This window comes from Portunus trituberculatus, chromosome 41, assembly GCF_017591435.1.
Source record: "Portunus trituberculatus isolate SZX2019 chromosome 41, ASM1759143v1, whole genome shotgun sequence".
NCBI classification, from domain to species: domain Eukaryota; kingdom Metazoa; phylum Arthropoda; class Malacostraca; order Decapoda; family Portunidae; genus Portunus; species Portunus trituberculatus.
Genome location: NC_059295.1, coordinates 242,101 through 266,507, shown reverse-complemented (window position 1 = coordinate 266,507; position 24,407 = coordinate 242,101). Strand labels below are relative to the sequence as shown.

At 38.0% G+C, this 24,407-nt stretch overlaps 1 protein-coding gene across 10 annotated transcripts in view; it reads left to right on the top strand.

Annotated features, from left to right (window-relative positions):
- Positions 1 to 24,407, top strand: part of LOC123517154 (cAMP-dependent protein kinase type I regulatory subunit-like) — a 240,909-nt gene that overhangs the window by 180,402 nt on the left and 36,100 nt on the right. For 9 of the 10 annotated variants that reach the window (XM_045277122.1, XM_045277123.1, XM_045277128.1 and 6 more), the window contains 3 exons: positions 4,263 to 4,482; positions 4,637 to 4,840; positions 5,140 to 5,227. In XM_045277122.1, coding sequence (XP_045133057.1) covers positions 4,263 to 4,482; positions 4,637 to 4,840; positions 5,140 to 5,227 — 512 coding nt within the window. Of the gene's footprint in view, positions 1 to 4,262; positions 4,483 to 4,636; positions 4,841 to 5,139; positions 5,228 to 6,489; positions 6,527 to 24,407 lie in introns of those variants that run through there. The other variant, XM_045277121.1, reaches the window with a different exon arrangement.

Genomic DNA, 24,407 nt, shown 5'->3' with positions numbered 1-24,407 from the left:
AAGAGGAAGTGCAAATACAGTTCCAGGACAAAGCACAGGCTGAGGTATAAGCGGCATGGTTTTGTTCTGGATTATTTTGATTAGGCTTTGTCTTGGTTGGTGGGCCATTTGCCTAGCATAACAAGAACGCGGGCAGCTTGTGTGTGATAGTGTTCCTGGTTTCATACCAAGAACCATGACCCGCGTTCCACATATCATAGGCCAGTGTAATAGCCCCTTAAGTTTACTACCTGCACCTGCTCAATACATGGCCCACTAACAAAATGGACTGAACATCGCCGGAGAAATTTTGGGACATTCAGTCAGTGACGCAGAATCCTCGCACCTTTAGACTTAGAACTGTGTGTGTGATTGTATGTGATCACATGTACATACTTTTGATATATCAAACACAGCAACCAGTGTTTCTGGATGCAGTATGTAATCTGATATGGAAACCACCTGACTCATTTAATGTAGTGATGATTATTCATTGGAAATTAGTAATGAGTGCCTGTCATGTATAATGTATTGCTGCCTACCTTGTTCATCATCATGCCAGGAGTGACTGATCTTGTGAAATTAGTGTTGCAACATGAGGTTTGTTCCTGCCCTTTCTTTTTCTTTTCATTTCTCATTTATTTTTCATTCTCCTATTAGGTCCTCCCTTTCCACCAGTGGCTGACAGAGCTAAGAGTGTAAATTGTGTGCTTGAGAGTGTGTGGTGCTTCTGTTTGAGCCACCTTATATGGTATTGCCAGCTTGGTATATAATAAATAGATTAGGTCTTATGAACAAGATCTTTCTTGACTTAGCTGCTGATAAGCTTGTATGTGGCATAAGAGTGTGATGAATTCTTAAAAGTATTATGGAGCCTTTGGTAATGTAGGAAAAAGCAATGACCTGCAAGTGGGTAGACATCCAAGCCAATAAAAGTTTATTTTATATTAAAGAAAGTTTGATGGTGGAGAAGTAGGCAGTATTGTGCTGAATTGTAGCAGCTATGTGAAGATTTACACAATTTAAAGAAAGGTGGTGAAAGAGACCCTTATTAAATCAACTTTGTTCAATCAACTTTGTTCTTATTTATAGTTGTGTATTTGTTGTCTTCTCCTTATATCCGAATTTGGAGATGGGAAGTAAAAAATTATATTTCTCTCCATTTTGAAATTTCTTATGTAGTCTTGTTGTAGTTTTACATCCTTTTAGGTTTTAATTTTTCTTAGTTCATCATTAAGGGTAGTATTTGGGAGCATTTAAATGAGAATAGATTAATTAGAGATACCCAACATGGCATTAGATCAGGGAGGTCGTCTTACAAATTTGCTCGATATCTTAGAATATATTACCAAGGAGTTAGATGATGGAAATAGCATAGATGTTATATATCTAGATTTTAGAAAGGCGTTTGATAAGGTACCGCATAGGAGGCTATAGTCTTTCCACTCTATGAAGTCCGTTCTGGGCAGGGCACATTCTGGAATTCCCATGAGTGCGACGTTGCCAGTTCGACTCCCAATTATCAGATTAAGTACCGACCCACCACCCATCTGTTAATCTCTCTCTCTCTCTCTCTCTCTCTCTCTCTCTCTCTCTCTCTCTCTCTCTCTCTCTCTCTCTCTCTCTCTCTCTCTCTCTTATTATTATTATTATTTTGTTATTATTATTATTAGTATTATTATCATCATTATTATTATTTAGGTAGTGTGGAAAAAGTCGAAATGAATAATAATAAGTAATACTCCGCGCCTTAGTTTTTGGTCCATTTTCTCTCAAACTTTCAGAAAACCCTGTTTGTGTGTGTGTGTGTGTGTGGTGGGTGGGTGGGTGGGTGGGTGTATATATATATATATATATATATATATATATATATATATATATATATATATATATATATATATATATATATATATATATATATATATATATATATATATATATATATATATATATATACAAATATATAAAACCGCCACATTTGGTGGGAAACCCGCCAACCTGGTAACTCTGGCCTGGCCTGACTTGACCCAGCGCCCAGCAGAGAGATGAAAGGGGACACCACCACCACCACCACCAACGTGGCAACATGGGGAAAAAACGCTGCCACATGCCATAGAATTTATGCAAATCGTCGTTATCATCGTAAACATAGACACTCGTTGTACTATGTAACTTCCTTTACTATACACGCAATACATAAAATATCACTTTCAAACACCACATGGATGATAAGTAAGAGAGACGCATGTATACGAAGGTTGATTTGGCAGCATGGCTAGTTGTAAACGACCATACCTGCCCCACCCTGAACGGACTTCATAGAGTGGAAAGACTATAGTGTACAAATTGAGACTACATGGGATAGGAGGTAGGTTAGTTGATTGGTTTAGTGAATGGCTTTCTGATAGGAAACAGAGAGTAGTATTAAATGAGGCAATGTTGAGTGGAAGGAAGTGGTTAGTGGGGTACCCCAAGGATCAGTGCTAGGACCTCTTCTTTTCTTGGTGTACATTAACGATTTAGATATAGGAATTAGTAGCAAAGTATCAAAGTTTGCAGATGATGCTAAGATAGCATGTGCAGTACAGGGTGAAAAGGACAATTACAGAATACAACGAGACCTGGACAGGCTGATAGCATGGGCAGACAGGTGGCAGATGGAGTTTAATTCTAAAAAGTGTCAGGTTATGCATTTAGGTAAAGACAACACAAACTTTAGCTATGAGATGGAGGGATGTTGGCTAGAGGCAGTAGAGGAGGGAAAGGATTTAGGAGTAGTGATAGACAGGACTATGAAATTTTCAAAGCAATGTGTAAAAGCAAGAAATAGGGCAAATAGGATCCTGGGTTTTATAAATAGAAATGTTAGTTATAAAAGTAAGGAAGTGGTGCGTAGCTTATATAATTCCTGTGTTAGGCCCCATTAAGAGTATTGCATACAGGCCTGGTCACCCCATTATAGGCAGGATATCAACATGTTAGAAGCCGTTCAGAGAAGAGCAACTAGGATGATACCCGCATTAAAGCGCCTGGAGTATAGAGATAGATTAAAGGAATTGAACATGTTTTCATTTGAGAGGAGATGTATAAGAGGGGATATGATAGAGTTATTTAAAATGTTCTCAGATACAAATTACATAGATGTGAGATCTTTCTTTACCTTAGAGGAGGGAAGTAGGACTAGAAATCATGGCAGGAAGATTAGAAAGCAAGGCTGCAGGTTAGATATAAGAAAATATTTCTATAGTCATAGGGTGGTAGACTTCTGGAATGCATTGCCAGAGAGGGTTGTAAATATCACTAGTTTGACAATGTTTAAAAACAGATTAGATAAGCACTTTAATTTATTAGATTTATAATTATGTATAGCGCTGCATGATAGTTTTATAAGAAATTTACTATAGTTAAACAAGACATGATCCCCATGTATGGGGATCACAGATTGTAGAGGAATTCGCTGCAGGACTTAGCCCTGTTAATGGGCCAAATATTTAGAATTAGTATATAATATATTGTGTAGTACTTGTAAGTGTATCTTTAAGTACTGATGATGAGGTCGCTGTGCGACTGGTACAGGATAACCTAGATGGGCCCTGGTGGCCCTTTGTTATCCTATTATTTATGTTATGTTATGTTATGTTAGTTTTAACTTTCAAATTTAATGATAACACGTTCATTGTTTCATTTTTTATTATGAAAGGGGACTTCCAGAATTTATTTCCTTATTATATCATTTTATCTTGATTTATTTCCTTATTTGTTTTATTGTATTTTCATTTCATTTCTTATTTATCTATTTTGTTTTATTTTATTTATTGATACATTCTTTTAGCATCATTTTCCTAAAGTTAATTCTTCCACAGAATGGAAGGGATGATATAGTGTAAAAAAATTCTCATTCTGCTGTACCCTTACTGCCACCAGCACTGGCATTCATGCCCTGCTACAGCTTACAAGAGAGAGATTGACACTGAAATGATATTATGTCAATAAGTTTGACACTGAAGTGATATTTTGTTATAAGTTAAATAAGTCCTTGACATGCTTATTAAATATGGTATAGAAGCTAGCCCAATCAGGGTTTTTAAAGTTTCTTTCCATATGTATGGGAATTATTAGTTTTATAGAAAATATATGCATTGCATTTAAAAATCTTGATATAAAAAAGTACACCTTTGGATTGTGCACTTCATCTTGTAGACTTCTTCGATTTCATCCCACCACTTTTCACTGAGACTCAGCTGTTTTTCTTTCACTGAATAAATATTTTTATTGATTAACAGATTTTTGTTGATGGTGAACATGTTACAAGCATTGCTGATGGAGGAAGTTTTGGAGAGTTGGCTCTCATCTATGGGACTCCTAGGCAAGCAACTGTGAAGGCAAAAACTGATACTAAGTTGTGGGGCATTGACAGAGACTCATACAGACGTATCCTTATGGGCTCAACCATCAGGAAACGCAAAATGTATGAAGAATTCCTCTCTAAAGTCTCCATTCTTGGTGAGTTTATGACATTGTTCAGATGAAATTTTATTGTATTTTATATATACATATGAAGATTAAATGGTATTTTTAACACAGTTCCATAGAATGCTACCAGAATAGTATATTTTTTTCTGTTTAAGTTAGTGAGTCATGTGTCTTCAATCTACAGAGTCACTGGACAAATGGGAGCGCCTGGTGGTGGCTGATGCCCTGGAGCCTGTATCCTTTGAGTCTGGCTCCACCGTGGTGCGGCAGGGAGAGCCAGGCGATGACTTCTACATCATTGTAGAAGGAACCGCTGTGGTGATGCAGGCCCGCTCCCCATCTGAGGAGCCTGTAGAGGTTGGGAGGCTGGGAACCTCTGATTACTTTGGTGAGGAGTGGTTTTCAATTATGATAAACCATGTGTTGCCTGTGTTTTGTAGTGATGTACTATTCATCATTTGTTTATTGTAAAGTGAAAATATACCCTTTGTGAATTTTGGTAATGTGTGGCATGTAAATGTTTTTTTACAGATGTTAACTGTTTCTTATCATTCCACATCCTGCTTTAATCGAAGATTAATTTGGAAAATTAAGTGAAGGACTTAATTTACAGCTTTTCTTAATTTCATTGCAGTTTGGAAATTTAGTTAAGCTAGTATATTATTGTAATACGTTCATAATTTTCAGGTGAAATTGCTCTATTGCTTGATCGACCCCGAGCTGCCACAGTCATAGCAGACGGTCCTTTGAAATGCGTCAAGCTGGACAGGGCCAGGTAAAATGTCACCTTCATTTACACTAGACTTTTGAAATATGATTTCTAAAGAAAATCTGGCACATCTCTCTAGTCAATGTTTTTTTTTACTGTAGCCTTTATGGTTAAGTACACATTTGCTAGTTTGAGATTTTACATGCTCACAGTATTATTCAGAACTATCAGCAGTGGACACCTTGATATTGGTATCTTGTATTCCAGGTTATCCAATGTTTGAAAAAAAAAATATATATAAATATATATATTCCCCTGGTCTTCTACTACACCTGTTTCAATAAACCATAGACAGTAGATATGAAGATAATTAAGCTACTGTATGATGTTGCAAGATCTAATTCCCATACATTGGAATTTAATCATTTAAGATATCACTTGTAATGTGAAGAAAATGGATACTGAAAGCGAAGTGTCTGTGGAGGGCTTGGTATATCTGGTATTGTGAAAGAATTGATCGTTGAGTGGTGAAGATGGCTAAATGCAACACCTTCTGGTGGTTTGTTTGGTCATGTAAGGGAAATTGAAAGGAAAGAAAATTCATAAAGACATACAAAAGTAGTGTGGATGTTGTTTTGTATGAGAGGGAGAACTATATTGGGGATAGGTTGAAGGGTGAGCTAGTTCATTTCATCACGTGATTGCTTTTTGATGTGATAATAATGATAATAGTAATGATAATAATAATACTTTATTGATCTAAAAGTGAATTTCTTGTGCTTGCTAAAGTATAAAAGTGAAATACATAAGTTCAGAAATAATGAACACTGTCAGTCATAGCTATATATATCCTACAACTTACCTAAAGGAAAACATTAATTCATCCCTATCTCAAACTCACTTATTCTTAATCATACATTATATCAAAGAGTTAGAGATATACCAATACCAGAATTTTGACTGATACCAATACCAAACATTAATTCATCCCTATCTCAAACTCACACATTCTTAAAGGGACTGTCTGGTGGACATGGTATCGAAAAATCTGAAAAATATCGAAAATCCCCCATAGCATCCCTAAACATATGGCAACATAGTGATGGAGTATTTTTGGGAAACATGCTAAAATAAACTTTAATTTGAACTTTAAAGGGCCCGTGCCACGCCCACCGCAGCCCGGGGCTTCCCCACTCTCTGTACCATAAATGATGATAATAAGCACGGAAAAAGCCATGAAAAGTGGTTTCTTTGGTAAGGAAAGGTGGGCGCTGGCAACTTAGTACTATGGTGTACACAGGAACACACCCTCTCCCCTTCCATTTCAGTGTCCATGTGACTGCGATGTGAGGAGGATCTATTGAGTATCTCGCCCGTTATTTCACACCTTGCAAGCCACAATCCAGCCTTTTTTTGCCTTACAATGTCTAAACAAATGGTGCAAGTGGAAATTACAAGTTGTACCAACCATGCATGGATGGAAGACACCCTCGCCTTTGAGCAACTAATAACTACAATCATTATAGGGGCGGCCAGGTGCCATATGAGTCTTACAGAATATTCTAAACATGCCTAAAAAGCATATATGATGCACATGGTGGTGTATGAGCACGAAATATCCAACCCAAATAAATGTACAGGGTCATAAAGGACGAAAATGACATCTCTGGGGTTTTTTACCTTTTTCTCAGTTTCCACTTTTTATCATTCAAATCGTATCTTCTCCCACATTTCTCAACAGATTTTCAATTTTGAGGTATCATTTTGAAGCTCAATGAAGCTGCTACATTTCCATCTCCTAGAATTTGGAAATGTTTTTTTAAGTGCCGTAATATAATTTTATATAAAAAAAAAATTGAAAAAATAAAAAAAATTCATAATGGCCATCAAAATAAAAAAAATTAAAATTCTATGAGATGGAAAGTTTTGTTATACGACATACTTCATATCCGTACTGGCAAAATTGAAATTTTTCCTCTGGTAACAGTTTATAGGAAAATTTTTTTTTTCAAAAAATAGATTTTTTATTTTTCATGCAGTTATTTATGGGTTGATTCGCTTGTAACTACTAAACTAACATCGTGTGATAAACATCTATCAGCAAAAAAAATAAAATTACCCACGTACCTCTTTATTTTCGATTTTTCAAAAACCTCACCGGACAGTCCCTTTAATCATACATTATATAAAAAATTTAGAGATGTACCAATACCAGAATTTTAACTAATTCCAATACCAAATTCACACATTCTTAATACAAAAGATGTAGAGATGTACCAATACCAGAATTTTGACTGATACCAATACCACAAAATTGGGCTGATACAGGTAGTACTACTGACACTGATAACAATGCACTGAAAACCAGTCTATAAGATTGTTGCCCACAGTTGTATGTGTTTTAGTTTAACATTATTCAAATTCAACATTTTGGCACCTGGCTAAAACAACAATAGCAGTTTTAACCCTTATGTTCCGGTGATTAAACTATTTTTCAATATCCCATGATGGGTAAAATTGGTAAACCTAGAAATTGTCAGAAGACTTTCAATACAAATAATTATTTTCTCTTTGTTATTCTGAATACAATGATGTACTTTCTAGCTCGATGTGACCTCTTAAAGTTATTGCCTTATCAAGGATTCCTCCTCCCCCCACTGTGTGATCCGTCAAGCAGAAACAGCTCGGTGAGCGATGACACTGCAAACACTCTCTCTCTCTCTCTCTCTCTCTCTCTCTCTCTCTCTCTCTCTCTCTCTCTCTCTCTCTCTCTCTCTCTCTCTCTCTCTCTCTCTCTCACACACACACACACACACACACACACACACACACACACACACACACACACACACACACACACACACACGGCCCTGGCTTCACAAGCCAGATGACCGGGTTCAATTCCCCAGCCGGGTGGAGATATTTGGGTGTGTCTCCTTGACGTAGCCCTGTTCACCTAGCAGTGAGTAGGTACGGGATGTAAATCGAGGAGTTGTGACCTTGTTGTCCCGGTGTGTGGTGTGTGCCTGGTCTCAGACCTATCCCAAGATCGGAAATAATGAGCTCTGAGCTCGTTCCGTAGGGTAACGTCTAGCTGTCTCGTCAGAGACTGCAGCAGATCAAACAGTGAATTACACACACACACACACACACATAGTGGTGTACGTACCACCTAAGACAAATGCATGGTCAGTACAGGAATATGAAGAAATGATAAGTGATACAGGAACATGTCTGGAAGAAATGTTGGGTGGCTGTGAACGAACTATAATGATGGGAGATTTTAATTGTAAAGAGGTGTATTGGGAGGACTGGTCAATGGAAGGATCAGAGACAACATGGGGAAATACACTATTGACACTGGCAATGGAAAATGTGTTAACTCAGTGGGCCAAAAAAGACTAGGTTTGGAGGAGAGGGAGCATCGTCAAGACTGGACTTGGTCTTTAGTACAGAGCCAATGGTCATTGAGGAGATGAGGGTGGAGTGCCCTTTAGCAAAGAGTGATCATGCAGTTTTGGAGTTCAAGGTGATAGATGAAGAGAAATCTAGAAGAAATGAAGAATATAAAGTGGGAAGATGGAATTATGCCAAGACAGATTTTGGAAACCTAAAGAAATTCTTTCAAGAGACAAATTGGATGAAATTCAAGAGTGCTAAGGAGCAAATGAAAAGTGGAAGGAATTTATAAAAATATACAAAGAAGGTGAGAAAAATTTGTACCAATAAGACAACATAGAGAAGTTGGAAAGCAGGACTGGTTTAACGATAGATGTGAAAAGGCTAGAACAAGAAAAGAGGATGGATGGAAGAGGTGGAGAAGGAAAAGACGGATTAAGCAGTGGAAAAGTTACAAAAGAGCAAGAAATGAATATGTGTTGATTAGAAGAGAAGAAAGAAAGAAACAAGAAAAGGATATAATTGATAAATGTGAAGACCAACCAAGGCTTTTTTATAGACATGTGAACAACAACATCAAAAATAGAGAAAGTATTGAAAGTTTAGAAGTAAATGGAGTATGCAGTGAGGATCCCAGGGAAATGGCAGAGGCTATGAATGGATGCTTTCGGAAGGTATTCACAAAGGAGACTGCTTTTGACAAACCACTGGTAATGGAACAGAAAGGGATTATGAAGGAGTTTCAAGTAACTGTGGAGGAGATCAAGAATATGATGGGGAGTTTAGAAGTGAGAAAAGCTGTGGGACCTGATGGGGTATCAGGATGGATTTTAAGAGAATGCAGGGAGCAACTGGCAGAAAAAGTTTGTGAAGTAATTGATGCCTCATTAAGGGAAGGTGTAGTGCCCCAAGACTGGAAAAGAGCTAACATTGTCCCAATTTATAAATCAGGTAACAAGAGAGACCCATTGAACTATAGACCAGTGTCACTTACAAGTGTGGTAGCTAAGATGTGTGAGAGGGTGGTGAAGAATAGATGGACAGACTTCTTGGAGAAAATGACATACTTTGTGAGTGTCAATTTGGTTTTAGAAAAGGGCGTTCATGCACGACAAACCTGATATGTTACTATTCGAGGGTGATAGATGTAATACAGGAAAGAGATGGTTGGGCTGATGGAATATATCTGGATTTAAAAAAGGCCTTTGATAAGGTACCACACCGGAGACTGATCTGGAAACTTGAAATGGTAGGAGGAGTGCATGGCAGTTTACTAAAATGGATGGAAGACTTTTTGGTAGGAAGAGAAATGAGAACAATAATTAAGGACAGACCATCAGAATGGGGCTTGGTGGAGAGTGGAGTTCCACAGGGATCAGTGTTGGCACCAGTAATGTTCGCGGTCTACATAAATGACATGGTGGATGGGGTGTCCAGTTATGTGAGCCTATTTGCAGACGATGCAAAATTGTTAAGAAAAGTGAGATGTGACAAAGATTGCGAACTACTCCAGGAAGACTTGGACAGAATATGGAAATGGAGCTGTACATGGCAAATGGAGTTCAACACGACAAAATGCAAGAAATTAGAGTTTGGCAAGAGTGAAAGAAGAATCAGGAGTATGTACAAGATAGGAAATGAAGACATAAAACCAGTCATGAAGAAAAAGACCTTGGGGTGACAATTACCAATGACCTATCGCCAGAGAGACATATAAACAAAATAATTGGAGAAGTATTGAACTTATTGAGGAACATAAGAGTGGCGTTCGTATATTTAGATGAAGAAAATAATTACTGCAATGATAAGACCGAGGCTTGAATATGCAACAATACAGTGGGCTCCAAACTTAAAGAAACACATAAGGAAACTAGAGAAAGTACAGAGGGCTGCAACAAAAATGGTGCCTGACTTAAGAGATTTGACTTATGAAGACAGACTGAACAGAATGCAACTTCCGACCCTGGAAAACAGAAGAGAAAGGGGAGACCTGATAGCAATATACAGAGTGATGATTGGCATGGAAAAATGGATAGGGAAGATCTGTGTATGTGGAATGAAAGAATACCGAGAGGGCATGGGAAAAACTAAAATGGCCACTTATAGGAGAGATGTGAAAAATATAGCTTCCTCATAGAAGGGTGGAAGCATGGAATAGTTTAGACGTGGAAGTGGTCAACGCAAGGAATATTCATGATTTTAAGAAAAAGCTGGACATTAGTAGATATGGAGACGGGACAGTACGAGCATAGCTCTTTTCCGTATGTTACAATTAGGTAAATACAATTAGGTAAATACACACACACACACACACACACACACACACACACACACACACACACACACACACACACACACACACACACACACACCCGTGATCGTCTTCCCAGAACACGAGAGAGCCTGCGTCTCCATGAGCCACTCTAGGTTCTCAATATGATGTTTGGAGTCTGTTCTCCATCATCATTATCTCTGTCTTCTCTCTGTTCTAAGAAAACAGGTGGATCCTCTGAATAATTTTCCGAGTCTTCACTACTGATGTCTTCGCTTTCTTTAGTTTCTTCCTCATAATCACTGTCACTATAGTCAGGCTCAGAAGCACTACTAAATAAAAATTATCTTTCTTGTTCCATAGTGAGTTATGAACTGAGACGTCCCTTCGCTCTTATCAGGGTGCTTTCGACACGGCGGATCATTGGGGTTGCCAAGTGTCGCCCTCAGAATGGGAGAATAGCTTCATTACCCCTAAATATACAGAGCTAGTGGCAACACTACGGGTGGAAAAAGAAGCCAGATACTTCCACTCGCCATCTGACTTGAGAAACCGCGCTCAAACATGAGGCGTGAAAATTCTTGATTACGGGAACGATCGCCGTCGCTACAGACACACTGATGCAGTCGTTCATATACGATCGCCGGAACATAAGGGTTAATGAAACTGCACTTTTAAACTGTATTTTTAATTGAATTTACATCCTTAGAGTATAACTCATTAGATTGCAGTTCAAAATATGAGCTTTCACAAAAAATTTTCTGTTATACAGAAAAAGATAGTTTATTCTGGGTTCAGGATGATATCTTAATAACTACAGTAATACTCCGCTTAACGAACGTTCGTTTAATGAATTTCCGGTTTAACGTACTATATAAAGTTAGACCAAAAATCCGCATAATGTACAACCACATCCGTTTTAGCAAATTTTCTGGGTTTGAATTTGCCGGGTGAGGGACCGAACGTGGTAGTTTCGCTGTGATTGGCTGGCTTCCCGCCTCTGTCTCTAGTGCTCCTGGAGCTGGATCCAAGATTCTTTAACAATGTCAGAGCAACCTCTTGCAGCGAAATGGCATCCATGAATGCTTGGAGGGACGGTGACAAGGTTGCTTTCAGGTTGCTCTGAGGTTGCTGGGAACACCACCTCTGGAGGTGGTGTTACTGTCATATATATGCATTTATGTTCACAAAACAACATTTCTATTAGCTTTTAACAAATCTTGCCCCCAAGAAAGGATTGTTTTGTAATGCATAAAGTGAAATCTTACATGGAATACCAAAAAATAAAGCAGAGATAAGATGAGCCACAGGCAGGCGGAGACTCGCAGCCACTCGGCCGCTTCTTCTTCTTGTGACCCTTTTGCTTGCGTGTTACTTTCGTCATGATGTTTATGTTTTCACTCCTCTATTGCCTGCTATAATGGATATCATATCTTAGTATTCATATACGCTCATGCCACAAGGATAACCTTGACTCCGTGGCACTGAGTGATAGTGAATTACAAATGAAATACCGCGGTATTTCATTTGTAGTTCATTATCACTCAGTGCCACGGAGTCAAGGTTTTCCTCATGGCATGAGCATATATAAATACTAAGATATGATATCCATTATAGCAAGCAATAAAGGAGTGGAAACAAATATCATGGGGAAAGATTACATGCAGGCTAAAAGGGTCACAAGAAGAAGAATAAGCGGCCGAGTCGCAGCAAGTCTCCCGCTTCGTCTGTGGCTCATCTCGTCTCTGCTTTATTTTTTGGTATTCCATGTAAGATTTCACTTTATGCATTACAAAACAATCCTTTCTTGGGGGCAAGGTTTGTAAAAAGCTAATAGAAATGTTGTTTTGTGAACATAAATGCGAGAATGTGAGAGAATTTGTACGTAGCTCTCTCTCTCATATGACATCATAAAAGTAGTGGTACAATGGTGGCCCAATATGCTGCCAAACGTATATATAATTTTTTTTTTTTTTTAACCCATGTGGTATGTTGGGGACCAGCCCAGAATGCATCCCCCTGATTTCCATTATTTCCTATGGGAAAATTACGTCCGCTTAACAAATTTTCGCTCTACAAACAGCTTTGACAGCCCCTATCCTGTTCGTTAAGCAGAGTATTACTGTAATAGTAACTTAATAACTAAGTATAAATTACATTACTATGGTGATGCACAATATGTGTACCACAGATGCACAGAATCAAAACAAAATCAATTTCTTGGGTTTTTAAATTTTGCATCCTTAGATTGTACTTGAAAATTATAAATTATTCATTAAAATTTTTAACTAAAGAAAAAAGAAAAATATAGTACAGTTAATAATTCTACCTGTGTCCAGTGATGACCTCCTTTGCTGTGACATTCATTGTGTGTGTGTGTGTGTGTGTGTGTGTGTATGTATGTTTGTGTATTTAGCTAGTTGTATTTACCTAGCTGTATTGTACAGGGTTCGAGCAGGGCTTATAATGTCCTGTATCCATATCTCCATTTATTTAATTTTTCCTTAAAGTTATGCACATTATGTGCTGTAACAACTTCATTATCCAATGCATTCCACTTTTCCACCATTCCATGTGGAATGTCCCATTTCCTTTAGTTGTTCTTCATATGTTAGATCCTTTAATTCTGGCACCATCTTTGTAGCAATCTTCTGTATCCTTTCCAATTTTCATAGAGCTCGGAGACCACACCCCTGCTACATATTCCAGCCTGGGGCATATCATGCTTGTGATGATTTTTTTCATCATATCTTTGTCCATATATTGAAATACCACTCTTATATTAGTCAACATTTTATACGATAATTCAAATATCTTGCTTATGTGTTTTTTGGGGCTCTGATTTTCTTGTATGATCACTCAGATCTTTCTCCTCTTTAGTGTTCATTATTTGTTCCTCTGCCATCAAATAGTTCCATACCATTCTTCTTTTACTCTTTCCTAGTTCCATTATGTGACATTTCTTGGCATTAAACTCCAACTTCCACTTCCTGTTCCACTCATAGATCTTGTTTATATCTTCCTGCAACAGCAGACAGTCCTCTCTGGTTTTGGTGACTCTTAGCAGCTTTGCATCACCAGTAAATAAATTTAGATAACTGTTTACTTTAATGTGAATGTCATTTATCTAAATCTGAAACCTAATGGGGGCTAACACTGACCCTTGTGGCACTCTGCCAGTTACTTTACCCCAAGATGAGTATGTATCTCTAATCACAGTTATCATTTCCCTATCCTTCAAATAATCTCTTGTCCATTCTAGCAGAGTTCCTCACAGTCCTCCTATGTTCTCTAGCTTCCGAATTAGTCTTCCATGAGGGACTTTATCAAAAGCCTTTTTAATATCCAGGTATACTGTATCCACCCATTATCTCTGTATTCCAGTCCTGCAATAACTTGAATAGAAGCTTAATAAGTTTGATACACATGACCTTCCTGTCCTGAACCCAAATTGTCTGTTCGATATGACTTGCTCCTCTTCTAGAAATTTAACCAATTTTCCTTTGATAATTATTTCACACAACTTCCCCAAGACACTTGTAAGTGACACTGGTCTGTAGTTTAGTGGTTCAATTGCCTTTCCTCCTTTAAATATCGGAATTATGTTGGCTCTCTTCCATTCTAGTAGAACTTTCCCTTCATTTATTGAACTTGTAATTATTTCCCAAATTGGATTCAGTAGTTGCTCTTTACATTCTTCTAACACCCAGCCTGATACACCATCTGGCCCCATTGCTTTCCTGACATCCAACTTATCCAATAATCTTCCAATATCCTCTTTTTCCACTGCAGTCTCCTGTAATCCTTAGCAATGCAATGTCCTATTACGTTCTGTGAAATCACGTTCTGCAGTTAACACCGTTTTGAAGTTCTCATTCATTATTTCACACATTTTCATCTCTGTTTGGTGTGTTTTCCCTTCTTTAATTATTTTTTCAATTGTTTCCCTGTTCTTTGTTTTGCCTTTTATAAACTTGTAGAAAAGTTTGGGTTCGTCTTTGCTTTTATTGACCACATCTTTCTCAAAATTTCTATCTTCCTCCTTACTCTAATATATTCATTTCTGGCATCCTTGTACTGCCGTCTGTTATAGTCATTTCTTTGTTGTAAGTGTTTCTTCCATACTGTATCTTTTGCCTTTTTAGCTTGTATGCATCCAGCATTGTACCAAGTGTGTATTTTTTTCTTAACTTTATAAACAGATACAAATTTTTTTACTCCATTATATTTCTGTAAGATTATGTCATATTTCCCTTGTACTGTCTTTTTGTACATAATATTTCTCCACTCAATATCAGCAAAATAGATCCTTAATTTTTCAAAATCTGCTCTTGCATAATTTAATCTCTCTCCTTTGTAGTCATCTCTGTAATTTATCCCATCTTCCTCCTGAATTTGCATTTCTAATGTCATATGATCACTTCTTCCCTTTGGACTAAAGTATTGTATGATTGGAGGGGGCTCTGGCTTCTTTGTGAATACTAGGTCAAGCAACGATGGTTCTTCTTCCCTCCTGTACCTTGTTGACTCCTCCACCCATTGATCCAATGCATTAACCATAGTCAACTGTAACACTTCCTCGCTCCACTGCCCAGCATTATCCATTTCTTCCATCTCTCTCCAGTTTACTTGCAGTTAAAATCTCCAACTAAAAGTATTCTTCTATCTCTTGTTATCATGTTATCTAGACACTTAATCACCTCCCTTTGCATATCTTTATGTTCTTCAGTTCCCTATGTATTAGTCTTAGGTGGCACATATATAACTATAATTTTTCTCTTCTTCAATTCCACTGTTTTGATTGTTACTCCCATTACTTCTACTTTGTCCTCTCCATATTGCACATCCTCCACACATATATAATTACTAAACATTATTAGCACTCCTCCCCCTTCATTCTTCCTGTCTCTCCTTCAGCTATTATATCCCTCCTTTTTAAAGTTAACATGGATCTCCTCTCTTTAGTTTTGTTTCAACGATGCACATTACATCCGGCTTTTTCTCTTTCAAATAATCCCTAACTTCCAACATGCTTGATAACAACCCATCTATATTAGTATGTCACTCTTAATTTCTTGCCTCCTCCACGACCTCCTCTTTCTTCTGTAGGTACCACTTCTTTAGTCTCACATCCAGAACCCTCCAGTAAAAATAATTCTTCTCTATATCTGTCCTTTTCTCATTTTTTTCCTTAGCTTCACTTCTTAGCACTTTCTCCTTTTCCCTCTCCTCTAGGTTCATATCCCCTTTTATCCATACAGGGGGATCCTCATGATTCGACCGTTTGCAGTTTGAATTATCGCCAATTCAAACTCAGTTAATTAATACCCAATCTTCAAGGTTCGACCAACTGACTCGCCAATTTGACATTCATATCTCGCGCGCCACCCATCCATTTAAATCCGCCGCCAGCCCGCCAGGCAGATTATAGTGGGTATCACACACAAGCTGTCCGTGTTCTTGCTATGCTAGGCAAATGGCCTAGTAACCAAGACCAAGCCTAATTAAAACAAACCAGAACAAAATTATATGCCGCTTATACCTCAACCTGTGCTTCGTTCTGGAATTGCATTTGCACTTCCTCTTGTTCAAGAAAAGTAAATAAAAGAAACTGAAGAAGAACCGAGACGTGTGCTATGGCAACTCTTGAGTCAGGGGTGGTTGCCATGAGCCCAAACTATCGACATGATATATATATTTTATCTTTCTGTATTGATGAAATATTATTTAATATTCCAATATGAAAAATTTAGGCACATTCCTTTTTAGTTTAAATAAAATGTTTTTATTACATATATTATGTTTATTTTTTCATTGGGATAGTATATGGAGAACCGGAATGGATATGAAGCCATCCCAACTTTGCTCCACTAATTCCGGGCAACTTCCTGCTATCTGGAGCGGATGTTCCTCATTCCACGTATCATAGGCCAGTATGATAGCCCATTAATAAGGGACCTTTCAAAGATAAGCTTGAGCTTATAAGAAAGTGTGAGGTAGATATAGCTCACAGTGTCATTGCAGCACAAATGGGTGTCCCTAGAACAACTGTATCAACAGTTTGGAAGAACAGGGACAAGTACTGCGAGACCGCTGTATCATGCAAGTATTTATATTTCCAGAAATGTACTGTACAGCACCCTAATGTGTTTAATAAAAAAGTTAGATATAAAAGAAGCCTTTAATAGTACTGATTTAGTCTAAATTAGTGTTTTTGAGAGGTTATAGTGATGTTTTATGGGGCCTAGGCTGGAGGTTGGTCCCTATCCCTCCTAATTCTGAAGTATCTTATGGGAAAAATTGCTTCACGATTCGAATAAACGCTGATTCGACCAATGAAAAACCACCCTAAACCCGTTGAATTGCAAGGATCCCCTGTATATCTTTGTATTCAGTATCATCGGCCAGCTTCCCTTTCCAAGCCATAATTTCCTCTACTGCCACTTGGGATCTCATTCTCACTTTCATGGGGTCTCCTACCCCCTTCACTGTATCTTCCCTGTCTGATCACTTCCTCCACTTCCTTGTCTAGTTCTTATGTGTTTTCTTGAACTTGTTTGATAACAGTTTTGGCCAATTCTCTCTCTCTCTCTCTCTCTCTCTCTCTCTCTCTCTCTCTCTCTCTCTCTCTCTCTCTCTCTCTCTCTCTCTCTCTCTCTCTCTCTCTCTCTCTCTCTCTCTCTCTCTCTCTCTCTCTCTCCATGTTTTCATGAATTTTTCTTCCCAAAATCATGAAGCTTTTTATCTTATCCACTGTATCCTGCACCAGGTCTTCTTTCTCTTTAATTACTTGAATTACAGTGACTCATGTTTTCCTGAATTTGTCTCTTTACAACCTCCGAAAATCTAACTTTTTTCTCCTTTCCTACCTAACTTTTTTCTCCTGTTCCTACTTCCATTCATTTTGTAGTTTCTTCAGCTTGTTTTCACCCAATCCACTTTATAACCTGTCCATAATCCTATCCTGTACTTTAACCTGTAAGCTCCTTAAGGAGTTCTCATAGTCTTGGCATGTGGCTTTTAGCACGTGATTTTGTTTCTTTATTTCTTGTATCTCTTCTTTTTAATCCCTGATTGATTGCACTTACCTTCTCACATTCTACCAAGCTCAATTTTAGCTTTGTTTTCCATTATCAGTCTGTCCTGTTTGTCCATTAGACTCAACATCACTTCCTTCACGTACCTGAACTCCCTTTCTACTTTGATCAAGCTTCTCATACTACCTCTTTCGTCCCTGAATCCAGAAAAATCCTTGTCCATAATATCCTCAGTTAGTTTCCTTAGACCAATAGGAGTTTCAATGTACCAATGGTTTTCACACGATGGTGTATGTTTTGATTCTGTCATACGTCTGACAGCACTACTCTGTTCCATCTCTCTCTTGTCCTTCTTTCTGTATATATGATCCAAAACTTATTCAATAAGGAGACAGAAGAACCTATGTCCCCCACCCCCCCTTGTACATCATCTAGGCCAATCTCCAGCTCCTGTTGTAGCTTTTCTCTGTAAGCTGCTCAGATATGTCCATTCTGCACAATGTCTACACAGTGTGTGTGGTGTGGTGTGTGTGTGTGTGTGTGTGTGTGTGTGTGTGTGTGTGTGTGTGTGTGTGTGTGTGTGTGTGTATTCACCTAGTTGTATTCACCTAGTTGTAATTTTACAGGGCCTGGGTATCATACTCGTGTGGCCCCGTCTCCATATCTACACACATCCAACTTTCCTTTAAAACTATGCACACTACTTGCTGACACCACCTCCTCACTCAAACCATTCCATACCTCCACACATCTTTGTGGGAAACTATATTTCTTCACATCTTTCAAGCATATTCCCTTGGCTATCTTTTTACTATGCGATCTCATAGTTCTATTTAAGTTTTCCTCTCTCAACATCATTTGCTCATTATCCACTTCATCCAGTCCATTCAACAGTTTATAAACCTGTATTAAATCTCCTCTTTCTCTTCTTTGTTCCAAGGTAAGCAAATTCATTTCTTTTAATCTCTCCTCATAGGTCATTTCTGCCAATTCCGGAACCATTTTGTTGCCATTCTCTGCAATCTCTCCAACTTCCTTATATGCTTCTTTTTATAAGGGGACCAAACCACTCCAGCATATTCCAATCTTGGTCTAATTACCGTACTAATTAATTTCTTCATCATATCTTTATCCATATAATGGAAGGCTAATCCAATATTTCTTATCAAATTATATGTTTCTCCAAACATCTTATCAATATGAGCCTCAAACTGCCCATGGTCTTGTATTATCACTCCCAAATCCTTTTCCTTTTCCACCTTTTTCAACACTACTTCTTCACCCATCTTATATGACCCTCTTGGCCATCTTCCACTCTTCCCATCTCCATCACATGACTTTTGCTCAGATTAAATTCCATTTCCCACCTCTTGCTCCACTCCCAAATCTTATCCAGATCTGCCTGTAAAATTTCACAATCTTCTTCACTCTTCACACACCTACACAACTTTGCATCATCTGCAAACAAATTAATATAACTGTTTACTCCCTCTGGCATGTCATTAATATATACAAGGAAAAGTATTGGTGCCAGCACTGAGCCTTGTGGGACTCCACTCTCCACCACCAACCAGTCCGACTTTGCATCCCTTATTACCGTTCTCATCTCCCTCCATCTCAAGTAGTTTTCCATCCACTTTAACACTTTTCCTTTCAGTCCTCCATAAATCTCTAATTTCCATAGCAGTCTCATGTGAGGTACCTTGTCAAAAGCTTTCTTTAAATCCAAATATACACAGTCCATCCATCCTCTCTCTCTTGTATTTTGTCAACCACTCTTGAATAAAAGCTCAGTAGATTTGTTACACATGACCTCCCTTTCCTAAAGCCAAATTGATGATCCGATAATAACTTATGATCCTCCAGGAACCGTATCCAATATTTCTTTATCACCCTCTCACAAATCTTACCGACCACACTTGTTAGAGACACAGGTCTATAGTTAAGAGGCTCTTCCTTACTGCCTCCCTTATAAATGGGCACCACTTCAGCTCTTTTCCACTCCACTGGTACTTCCCTGTTTCTAATGAGCACCTTATAATATCATATAATGGATCAATCAATTCTTCTCTACACTCCTTCAATAATTTTCCTGAAACTTCATCTGGTCCCATCGCTTTATCATCTTTAAGTTCCTCCAACATTTTATATAACTCCTTTTAGGTATCTTAATGTCATCCATGTGCACATTTCCTTGTACATTCTGAGGCTTTACAAACATTGTTTCTTTAGTAAATACTTGCTGAAACCTATTATTTAGCAATTCCACTATATTCTTAGGGTCATCTACTATCCCTTGCTCTCCTTTTAACCTTTCAATGGACTCTCTCTTTTAAGTTTACCATTTATGAACCTGTAAAACAATTTTGGATGTTCCTTACTCTTGTCTACAATATCTTTTCAAATTTTCTTTCTTCCTCCTCCTTACCCTCACATACTCATTTCTCCCACTCTATAATTCTCCTTATTTAGTATATTCCTGCTCTTTTTCCATCTTTTCCAAGCCACATCTCTCTTTTCCTTAGCCTTAACACAAGTTGCATTAAACCAATCCTTTCTTCCTTCCTCTCTCGGTTTATACTTTGGTACAAATTTCATAACTCCTTCTTTATAATATTTCATAAAAATCTCATATTTTTTTTGCACTTTTCTGATTTGTAACATCTCCTCCCAATCTAATTCTCTTAAATAAATTTTTCAAACTTTCTGTGTCCATCTTTCTATAATTCAATCTACCACTCCTGTATGTCTCGTCTCTCCTTCACTGTGTTGTTGCTATCTGCATTTCCATAACCACATGATCACTCTTTCCCAAAGGACATTTGTATTGTATATCTCCACATAGGTACACTTCTCTTGTTAACACCAAATCCAGTCTAGCCGGTTCATCATCTCCTCTATATCTAGTATTTTCCTTCACCCTCTGTTCCATCATATTTTCCACCATTACATTAAGAAATCTCTCTTCCCATGCTTTCTCTCAAACACCACTTACTAGATTTTCCCAATCCACCTCCTTACAATTAAAATCTCCTACTAGTATCACCTTTCTTTTTCCAGATAATACACTTTCCAAACTCTGTAAAGTATCCTTGATCATAATGTCGTATTCCCTTAATGTCCAAGAATTTGTTTTAGGAGGTACATAGGTCACCATGATTATTAATTCTTTTCCATCACTTTTTATCCTTATGCTTATCACTTCTGCGTTGTTCTTCCCATACCAAACCTTATCCACATTTATTTATTTCTTCGTCATAATCATAACTCCTCCTCCACCGATCAGTTTAACTAGTATAGTATGTAAGATACTAGAGAAAATCATTAAGTATTTCATTTGAATGAGAATAGATTAATTAGAGATACCCAACATGGCTTTAGATCAGGGAGGTCCTGTCTTACAAATTTGCTCGATATCTTAGAATATATTACCAAGGAGTTAGATGATGGAAATAGCATAGATGTTATATATCTAGATTTTAGCAAGGCATTTGATAAGGTACCGCATAGGAGGCTAGTGTATAAATTGAGACTACATGGGATAGGGGTGTTTAGTTGATTGGATTAGTGAATGGCTTTCTGATAGGAAACAGAGAGTAGTATTAAATCAATGTCTGAGTGGAAGGAAGTGGTTAGTGATACCCCAAGGATCAGTGCTAGGACCTCTTCTTTTCTTGGTGTACATTAACGATTTAGATATAGGAATTAGTAGCAAAGTATCAAAGTTTGCAGATGACTAAGATAGCATGTGCAGTACAGGGTGAAAAGGACAATTACAGAATACAACGAGACCTGGACAGGCTGATAGCATGGGCAGACAGGTGGCAGATGGAGTTTAATTCTGATAAGTGTCAGGTTATGCATTTAGGTAAAGACAACACAAACTTTAACTATGAGATGGAGGGATGTTGGCTAGAGGCAGTAGAGGAAGGAAAGGATTTAGGAGTAGTGATAGACAGGACTATGAAATTTTCAAAGCAATGTTTAGAAGCAAGAAATAGGGCAAATAGGATCCTTTTTTTATAAATAGAAATGTTAGTTATAAAAGTAAGGAAGTGGTGCGTAGCTTATATAATTCCTATGTTCCCCATTTAGAGTATTGCATACAGGCCTGGTCACCCCACTATAGGCAGGATATCAACATGTTAGAAGCAGTTCAGAGAAGAGCAACTAGGATGATACCAGCATTAAAGCGCCTGGAGTATAGAGATAGATTAAAGGAATTAAACATGTTTTCATTTGAAAGGAGATGTATAAGAGGGGATATGATAGAGTTATTTAAAATGTTTTCAGATACGAACTACATAGATGTGAGATCTTTCTTTACCTTAGAGGAGGGAAATAGGACTAGAAATCATGGCAGGAAGATTAGAAAGCAAGGCTGTAGGTTAGATATAAGAAAATATTTCTTTAGTCATAGAGTGGTAGACTTCTGGAATGCATTGCTAGAGACGATTGTAAATAGCACTAGTTTGACAATGTTTAAAAACAGATTAGATAAGCACTTAAATTTATTAGATTTATAATTATGTATAGCACTGCATGATAGTTTTTATAAGAAATTTACTATAGTTAAATAAGACATGATCCCCATGTATGGGGACCACAAATTGTAGAGGATTTCGCTGCAGGACTTAGCCCTGTTAATGGGCCAGATATTTAGAATTAGTATATAATGTATTGTGTACTTGTAAGTGTATCTTTAAGTACTGATGACGAGGTCGCTGTGCGACAGATACAGGATAACCTAGATGGGCCCTGGTGGCCCTTTGTTATCCTATTATTTATGTTATGTTATGTTATGTTACTCTCTCTATCCTTTCTCCATATATTATTCTCCACCATCAAATAGTCTTGCAATTCCAATCTACTTGACAGTATCCCATCTATATTAGTATACATTACGGTCCACCCACTGCTCCCTCTAGGGGTTCCTCCGCATTCCTTCTTTCCACATACCACTTTCTGACTCTCTCTCCTATAACTCTCCTTAAAAACTTTTCTCTTTCCTCCTCAGACCGCTCATCATTTTTCCTTCTCGCCTCTTCCAACAATTCCTTATATCTTCTCCTCTTCCTCATTTCTATTTTTCTTACATACACCTCTTTACACCCTTCCACCTCTCTTAACTTTGATGTTCTATATAGGATATCCTCCACAGATTGTTGTGACTTCAGTACTACTTTAATCGGTCTGCTCACTCCCTCCTTATACGGACCCAGTCTATGGATCTCTTCCTCTTCTTCTTGTAGGTCTTTTTTTTCATCATCATTTAGATTTTTGAACAGATCTCTTACCGTTTTAATTCTTCCTAATTCTCTTAGGCTTATATGTTATATTTTGTTCTTTCATCCCAAATATTAACACACTCTTCTTCTTTTCTGCTATTTCTCTTATCAATGTTTCCTTATTCTTCATAACTTTAACCAGTTCCTTGGACCTTTCTTTTTTGTCTTCCTTCAACTGATCTTTAATTATTTCTTGTAATCCAACCATCTCTGCTTCCCTCGACTCAGTCCATTGTGTTTTTTCAGTTCCTCCCTTTCAAACCTTTCATTTTGCTCACTGATCATTTCCTTAAAGTCATCTTTCTCCTTTACTACTCTCTCATTTTCTCCTCCAACCATCTCTTGTATTTTTCAACCTCCACTCTCAAGTGTGCATTCTCATCCACCAATCGTTTTTCATTTTCCTCCAGTCTCTTAACTCTTTCCTTCAAAGCCTTGCGGAATTCTCTATCCTGCTCCTCCTCACTCCTCTGAACTTTTAATTCCTTCACCAACTCCTCAAATCTCTTCTCCAACATTACCAGTCTACCTTGCATTGTTGCTCCTGTTGAAGATGGACTCATGCTTTGACTGGCCACTTTCGGTTTTGCTCCCTGGGCCTCATCGGCACATTTTGAATTTGGTAACTTATTTCTAACCGGTCTATCCATTTTATTTCACTCTTCCTGGGAGCATGTGGGTGTTTGGTGGTGTGCACTGTGGGCCAGGCCTGGTAGCATGTGTGTGTGGTGGGATGCGTTGGCGGCTGTTATGGCTTACCTTTGTGTGGTTCCCGCTCTGTCGTTTGGAGTGCGGAGGTTTTCACGCCACCAGGCTACGTTCACTCTGTACACTCGTTCACTCGCTCTGGTCGCCCTTTAATACCAATAACGATTCTCACTCAAGCACATTGCTTAGCGTGCGGAGTGTTAGTTAGATGCCACTCTGATTAGGAGGCACGTCCGCTTTCCATGGAGCGGTGTGTGTGTGTGTGTATGTGTGTATTTACCTATTTGTGTATTACAGGGCCCGAGCTAAGCTCTCTGTGACCTGTCTCCTTGTCCATTCCTGTCATATCTCTCTTTCATGTGATTGACACACACCGCATCAACGACATCACTGCTCAGTTTATTCCACTTATCAATGCTACGATGCGGTAAACTGTATTTTCTCACGTCATTTAGACAGATGTCTTTTATTAGCTTTTTTCCATGTCCTTGGAGATGATTACTTGTGGTCACCTTTATCAACTCTCTGTCCAGTATGTCAAT